Here is an 8080-nt window from a genome sequence, read left to right as displayed (position 1 = left end):
TAAATTGAGGCACATTCAGAAAAATGTTTAATCACAGTGCATTCAGGGACAGTGCAGATTAAATCAAGGTGTATTCAGGGAACTTCTAGTCTCAAACATCTTCTCCAAACCCTGACAAAGCTCAGTCAGGTCATAACTGGACGACTTCGGGGCGTGAGGCATCTGGTCCTCGTCTGTGTGCATCCTGGCCAATTTTGCTAATTTGACGGTGCAGAAGTCTGTCAGTTTTCTGTGGTGGGTGTGTTGTGCTGTGCAGGAGGGACTGGTTAATGGTGACTGAACCCAGTTTTGTGTTAAAATAAATACTTTAAAAGCAGCCTTTTCTTGGTCCCTGTTGGCGCCATTATTACTGCGCAGATGAGCTTGGAACACGCACACACATTTTAAATTAATAATATGGAAAAAAAGAAAACACAGGTCATCATATTTGAAATGGAATTGTATTTATTTCATAATGGTTTGACAGCTTTCTGTCAATTCGACAGCAATGTTCTGAATTAGCAAAAGTGTACGTTGGACCCTCAACTGTCAGCAAAGTCACACAAACTGAAATGAAAAAATGAACATGATAGCAAATCCAGTGTTTACTGACACTTTAATACGTGACGGAAGCAAACTTCACTAGGTAATACTGCTCTGTTAGAAAAATACTTTCATATTTGCCTACTTGTGCTAAGAAATGACTCGTGGGGGACTTATAGCCAAAAAAGGGAGGAAGAAAAATACACCTGTGATTGCAGAACAACAGCATTTTAAGTATTATTACAAAAAAAAAGAGAAGAAAAAAATCTGCAAAGTGCAACACATAAAAGGTGCAAATGAAAACAATAAAAAGAAATGTTGCATCTCGTACCTCCTGTGGTTTGATTATTCAGTTTTCATTTGAAGTTGATACTTCCTGAACCTTGCTGTTGAGTACCGCCTGGCATCTCTCACAATTCAGAAAACACTTTTTTTTTTTTGATCAGTCCCAAATGCCCCCCCCCCCAAAAAAAAAACCAGACCTATTATTTTAAAGCTTACTAATCTTCACAAACAGTCTAAGGCTGAACTTGATTAGGACTCAACATTCCATGACTCCTGCAGCGGTGTGCTAAAACGCATACCGCCGAGGTCAACCAGCGGGTTCTACAGCTCCGTCATCTGTGTTGGCTGAATACTTGAGTCAGGAGTAGCAGCAGCGCCGTGAGTCAGTGAACTCCTCCTGGCTTTAGGTTAATATGTAAATCTGAGAGCAGTGACGTCTACCACATTTGCTTACTGTACATCTAAAAAAAATAAAATAAAACTGCAGCCAGGAGAAGGTTACACTGCATGAGTTGTTGTCCCAGATAGCAGACCTGCTCGTCTCAACAGGTCTGGTGCTACCGTTGTATGGCTACTTTGTTCAGAGTCAAAGGCATTTCAACCTAGAAGTGCAATTGGAGCTGCGGGTACAGAGGAAGGGGTTGGTACCCTGGCAGCTCCTACAGGAAGACTGAGGCTAAAGGATGGCACTGCCCTGTCAGTGGTTTGAATGGACCTCCGCGCTCACTAAACCAAGGGATGAGAAGACTGAGGATGAGGGCTGGCAAAACAAGATCCAGTGTTTAAAACTGGTGAGGGCATCAGCAATCCAGCCTGCTTTACATTCTCCAGGATCACAACCACAGCATAAGAGTGGAATTAAAAATTACAAATATGTACAAGATGATAACTTAATAGTAAAACCACAAATGAGGGCAGCTATAGTCACTGATTAGATGAGTACTAAAACAACTGGATAAATCAAAAGACTGATATACAAAAAGAACAGGTAGAAAGGCAAGGCAATCTCATATATGGCCGTTAGTCTCTCACGATGTTTACCTCGCGACAGTCTACAGGTTGTTTGGCCATGTCTACACAGTGGTCTCATCACAAACAAGGACTTCCCATAAACCTGTGGAAATGAGCGTCACACCTCTGCACAGCCACCTGATAGAGTGGTGCATCTCCCAGAAGACCCCATCAACTTAAAGCAGAATACCTGAGTTTTTAATAGAGTGCTTCAGTATACACACACTCCTGTTTCACAGCAGGGTATCTCTCTCTCTCACGCGCACACACACACACACACACACACACACACATGCACACAGTTAATTAGGCAAGGTGCTTTCTGTGAGAGGATGCAGAGTGTAGATAGAACATCCTTAAACACAATGAATGAATGATGGGAGACCTTCCTGGGAGACGTCATCTGGGCTGTGGGAATCAGAAGGGAGGAAAAACCCGACGACCGCCATCGGGGTGGAGATCCAGAGCAGGGCTCTTACTGAGCGGCAGCTGCGTGAGGCACAGAAAACCTGGGGAAACACCGGAATACCGCCATTGAAAAAGCCTGTTTGATGGCCCATATTTCAGCAACGCCTGAGGTCACTGGTGTTACAACTACCGGAGGTGTTGTTTCATATTGTATATTTATCCTATAAACATTGAAATCCACTTTACCTCTGAAGCCTCTGCACCAGTTCTGCTACCAGGGAGTCGCAGATCCCCGGGTATGTTTCTTCTGCCAGGAAAATGGCCTCCTGCAGCTCCTCTGCAGCCTCTGGCTTGTGGTTACTCTTCCCACCCTTTTCCTTCAACTACAAAAATAACAGAGGAGGGAACAGTTTACCTGTGAACCCGATTGGGCACATCTGTGCCTTCTAAAAGAACACTAGAGAGATTTCTGAGGGACCACTTAAACTCGTTACCTCGGTAAATGTTGGAGAAATGATTGCAGATAAGCTTTGTGACAAAGGCCTCTTTGGATTCTCCTGAACCTGTAAAAATGGATGAGTTTTCAGACGGCGATCAAAGGCGAAGGTTTCTGATCTTCCTGAACAGACACTGCACCTGGTTCGTCTCCATCTCCTCGGGCTGAGTCGACCCGTTCTGACACTTTTTTAGGTCCTTCTCCCGGATTGTGTTAAAGATCCACTTATCGCCGTCAGACTCGTCCCCACCAGAGGCTTGACCATCCTGCTCCCTACAGCCACAGACCAACGGAGGGATAACTAACTCTCAAACCGTGTCCCTGTCAGCACAGTTCTAGCACAGCCACTGACCCTACCAGAGGAGGGCAGCACAGACAACATCTGGATACTGGATCTGTTGTCTTGTATTGAACCTGCCTTGCGGTCCTGCATTCCTAATGCTGTTTACTGACGGAGGTCACAACACTGACCAAAGCAAACCAACCTACCCATCAGATTCATCGGAGCTGGATTCATCCCGAGACTTCTCCGATTTCCACCTCTTGTACCTGTCGATCAGTTCGGTCAGATAGGAAGTCTTTTTGGAGTGCCTCACTATGTACTTGTGTTTTAACAGCTCTTTGGCAGTTGGTCTCTAAGAAAAAGGCAGAAAACAGGATTAGCAACTATAAAAGTACAGTTTTCATTAAGACAGCAGCGTTTTAAAGCAACAATTCCAATTAAACGTACAAAGTTGGGCTCCTTGTTTAAACAGGCCTCCACAAACTCTTTCAGCGGTTTGCTGTAGCTTCCTTCCAGGGTTGGTGGATTGTTCTTTGGGATGAGGAATAAAACCTTCATTGGATGAAGTTCAGAGTGGGGGGGTTCTCCTTTGGCCAGTTCTATTGCTGTTATTCCTAATGACCAGATGTCTGCCTATAAAACGAAAACAATGCCATAAATATGATCATGTTTGACAATTTGTCGAGCTTCTATTAAACACTGGATCAGCTGCGGCAGACGGCAAAAAGAGGGAGCGTTCTGACCTTTGAATCATAGGCTGATTGCTTTATGACCTCAGGAGCCATCCAGAACGGCGTACCAACAAATGTGTTCCGTTTGATCTGGGTGTCCGTCAGTTGGCCCGCCACTCCAAAGTCTGCCAGCTTCACGTCACCTTGTTCTGACAGCAACACGTTGGCAGCTGGAAACACAGAGGCACATGTGCCACATGCGTTAAACACATAAACGAGACCAAATACCAAATCAAATTGCACGAAAACTCTGTATTTAGCTCCCAGAGGACCTGTTTTACACCATGTCATTTAGTACTGTAGTAACAGGACGCTGTTTAAAAGGTGGAACTACAAACAGTGCAGCCAGAACAGGCTTCACTGTCACACCAGACAGATGTTTGCTTTACCAGCTACACATTTCATACGTGTATGTGTACACATCTGCATTAATAACCCAACGACAGCACATTATATCACAGAAAACAAATCCAAAGAGAAAACTTTGCTCACCTTTAATATCTCTGTGGATCTTATTTTCCGAGTGTAAATACTCAAGACCTTTCAGGATCTCTCTCAGAACTGTGGCGATCTGCGTTTCATCCAGGGCCCCCGGTTCCATCTGACAGAGCAGCTCAATGTGATTATGTGCGATGGAGTGCCTGAAAATAAAATTAGTCCTTTTGACTGTCTGATATAGTCTTACCAAGTCCAGAGCTGATCCTCCACCCAAATATTCCATGATAATCCACAATTTTGTACCCTGAAAAACAGATCAATAACTGCATCACACAAGAGAAAATAAGAGCCGAATGTTGAATAAATGACTGTGATCATGTGCAGTCACATGACCGGTGCACATCAGGGTACAGTAATATAGTTACATTTCGTAAATAGATTAGAATATTATTAAATAGAAAGGAGCTCTTTAAACTGTGCCATCATTAACCAGGGACTATTTCTTCCTTTCCCCGTGTTTTTGTATCTGCCTCCATGTACCTCTGTGACCTTTTGCCGCCTCTTTTTATAATCCTCTGCAGGGAATATTGTCAATCTCATGTTGTCATGACAACATGGTTGCTAAGGCTTGTTGTTATTTTATAAACACTGTTGTGGTCAGAAATACTGAAGCACATGCACTAATGTGAGCAGCAGCAGCACGTCTGGCCGACACCACTGACAACCCTGCAGAAAGTGAAATTCACCGTGCTAAATTCAATCAGCACTCAAGATTCTATTCCATCACTTAACTGTCTGTATTAAATTCTGTCTGTGTTCTCAAAGCACATTCGCTTTCAAGTTCTGTAACAGATATGCTACATGCACACGGAACACACAGCACAAATACCAAAACACTCTGAGAGTGCACACAAGTAAGCCTTAATTATTCTCTACTCACCCAACTGAAGCTAATGGAGAACCACTCCCTCCCTAAGTGCTGTAGTGAGAGCTGAGAGGGGCCCTTGAAGCTCCAACACGTGTTGTGTGTTTGAAAATATACTCAACGGTAGTTTCAAATCATAGTTTTTAGTAAAGCTAGTAAAGTTTAGTAAAGTAAAGCCGTCGACGCAGCAGTCAAAAGGTTGATTGAAACCCCAGAGGCGTTCATTTCTGGCTACTGTTTGACTTCAGGATCTTTGAGGGAAATCTCTCAGAATTCCAACATCTACATAAAGTTCTGACGTCCTCAGACATCTTTTAGATTATGTCTTATAATAAGAACACACAGGTTAAAGCTTACCTTCAGATAGGATCCATAATACTTGGTGATAAACGGACTGTCGCACTGGCTCAGAACTGTGATTTCCTGTTGAATGTCCTCTATGTCGTCCTCCGCCTCCTCCAGATCAATCACTTTGATGGCAACAACTTTTTGAGTCCGATTGTCTATTCCTTTATAGACCTCACCAAAAGAGCCCTTTCCTATCCTCTCCAGCTTTGTGAAAAGCTCTTCTGGGTCTGCTTTGAAATTCTGTGTGACAGACAGGATTATTAGAGGATAACAGAGTGCGTACAATTCTAAAATCTGTCAGAGCAGACAAAATTGCAGGTTTTAAAGCCATTAGCACATTCTGCTCCTATACAAGAGGATGACTCAGTCTGGGTTCCTATTATTTGTTCATTAGTACCGTGAAAATTAACTCAAGATTATTTATGTTTGCAATTAATGCATGAATTTGTAAACACAACCAGCCAATGTGCAACGCTTTATGCAGAAATCGACCATAGAATCCATGAAAACTGACATGGAACAATAAGTTCCCAGCAGAAAACTTACAGCCCCCTAAAAGGTTAAGTAAGTGGCCATGAGAACACGTGCACCTGTAGCTACATGAGTTCACCCACAAGGGCTAAATGGAAACTGAATGGTGAGGCTCTGATTATTGACCAAACTAAATGGCTCTTTTCCCCACGGAGCGTCACAACATAATGGTATTTCTTATTTCAATTTCCTTCGTCTGCAACAAGCCTTTGTGAGAGCCCTTTGGAAACTGAAAAGACCACATTAATGGAGACACTTAAATGATAAAATCAAAGCCAGGGCTTAATTTAAGAGATAATCCAGCAAAGCTGCCATGTTTAGTTAATTAAATGATTAGTTACTCAGAAATGAACTCCACGTGGAACACTTTCAAAGACGCAACAATCATATCAATCGATACGTGATGCAATCTGCAGAGGCGGCCTTCAAACCCAGCAAAACACACTGATGTTTATCTTAGGCAGAAAATTGCTTCAGTCCCCTATGAGAATAGTTTCCTGTAAAAGTGCTAATGCATGATGGTCAAACTCTGCAGGGGAGTGAGCGGCAGAGAGGTTACAACAAAGAGGCCGAGCGGTGCAGAATAAAGCAGAGTAGAAACAACACAACCAAAACGCTGTCATAACAGTTGTGTGGTCAGTCATCCAGGTGAACATTTTAATGTTGAGGCCAACCTTTGTAACAACAAAGGCAAAAACAACAGGGGGTGCAGCAACTGCACACTACACATAATGGGAATGTACTTACCATAGCAGGTTTAGAGGGACAGCCAAAGCTGCCCAGACCTCGCTTTAAAGGCATGTGTTTGATGCTCTCCCATTACTCAAATGTGTCCTCCTGTCTCTTCCGAGCACCACACCCCGAGGGACGAGGGCCCACTGGCTGATGTTAAACTGTCCAATATGATCTTTTGAAAGCCAAGGGCAGCTCCAGCTTTCTAAACTTGTCTTTGTTTAACTAGAGTTTCCGAGTGCCACCACGTGTCCTGACGGTCAAGGTCATTCTTTCAATAATAATTTGGAAATAGGCCATCGCTGTCCCTCAAAACACCAAATTAGTGATGCTCGTTAACAAATATTCGGAGTTCACGTTGCACATATTCAAGTGTCAAACTGACGAATACCTTGCGTACATTTAATAACTTCACTTCTAAAGTGGCAGCTTCATCTGTAAAGCGGAATATATGAAATGACATACACGTATACGTTTAACTGTGTGTCGGGTTTTGACGTCATTGATCGACCAATCACCAAAGTAAATAACACTCAAGCACATTGTGATGGAAGATAAAAAGGAAGTCAAAAAAATGAAAACCTTAAGTGTCCGTACAACCTCATTTTATTTACCTGGATCCCCGGTAATCCACTCTGAATCGGAGAATGAGCCATGGTGTCTAGCGCTTGTCCAGATGAAGCCTCACCAAGTGATTTCTGGTGCCTTATCACAGGCGTGATGTTCGTGTCCCCCCTTGTTAGGTGCTGGGCGACAAACTATTCTAATAGTTATTGTTTCCAAGCAGCGGTTACTTGACTATAGGAAAGGAAATGCGCTTGACTTCTCGGATTGAACTTCGAGCTGCCTACCTGCCTTCTCATTCGCCTTCCGCAATTAGCAAAGGTTAGCCACACTAGCTACTTTGGCATCTGCTTGACAAAGTGCTGAATAATTCTGCTTCTGTAGGCCACCGTGGTCTCTCAGTGGGTGCTTGCCAATTTCTTAACGTTAACCTAGAATTAAAATCTGAAATAGTCGCACTTAGTAAATAAATGCATAATGGTATTAGTTTTATATCTTGCTGTTTTCTCCACTCATCGCCTTTCTCCCGTCGTCCACCGCCATCTTGGATTATTGTCGTTTTCGTTTTCCAGGGAACCAATCAGGACGAAGATAAGTGGCTCGTGCGTAATGCGTCATTCGTGGAGCGTCACAGAGACCGGAAGTTCGTACATTATTAAACAAATAACGTTGTGGTGAATTAATAATACGTTTTAGCCTTTTATTTTATCATGTTTCATTTGTTACGATAATAAATCTCAGAACATACTCTTTCCTGCATAGAAATAACGAAACATAAACTGACATGTTTTAATTTAAAATAACTT

At 42.9% G+C, this 8080-nt stretch overlaps 1 protein-coding gene across 1 annotated transcript; it reads right to left on the bottom strand.

The window, feature by feature from the left end:
- Positions 1-426: 426 nt before the first annotated feature.
- Positions 427-7831, bottom strand: stk24a (serine/threonine kinase 24a (STE20 homolog, yeast)). Its single transcript, XM_003961824.3, has 11 exons — positions 7325-7831; positions 5457-5687; positions 4422-4478; positions 4229-4337; positions 3749-3906; positions 3453-3638; positions 3212-3357; positions 2863-2995; positions 2721-2789; positions 2473-2609; positions 427-2327 (listed from the first exon to the last, which is right to left on the bottom strand). Exons 1-11 carry the CDS (start codon positions 7364-7366, stop codon positions 2294-2296), a joined length of 1302 nt encoding a protein of 433 aa, XP_003961873.2. The 5' UTR covers positions 7367-7831; the 3' UTR covers positions 427-2293.
- Positions 7832-8080: the final 249 nt, after the last annotated feature.

This window comes from Takifugu rubripes, chromosome 1 (assembly GCF_901000725.2).
Source record: "Takifugu rubripes chromosome 1, fTakRub1.2, whole genome shotgun sequence".
Lineage (NCBI taxonomy): Eukaryota > Metazoa > Chordata > Actinopteri > Tetraodontiformes > Tetraodontidae > Takifugu > Takifugu rubripes.
This window is presented reverse-complemented; position numbering and strand designations above follow the sequence as displayed.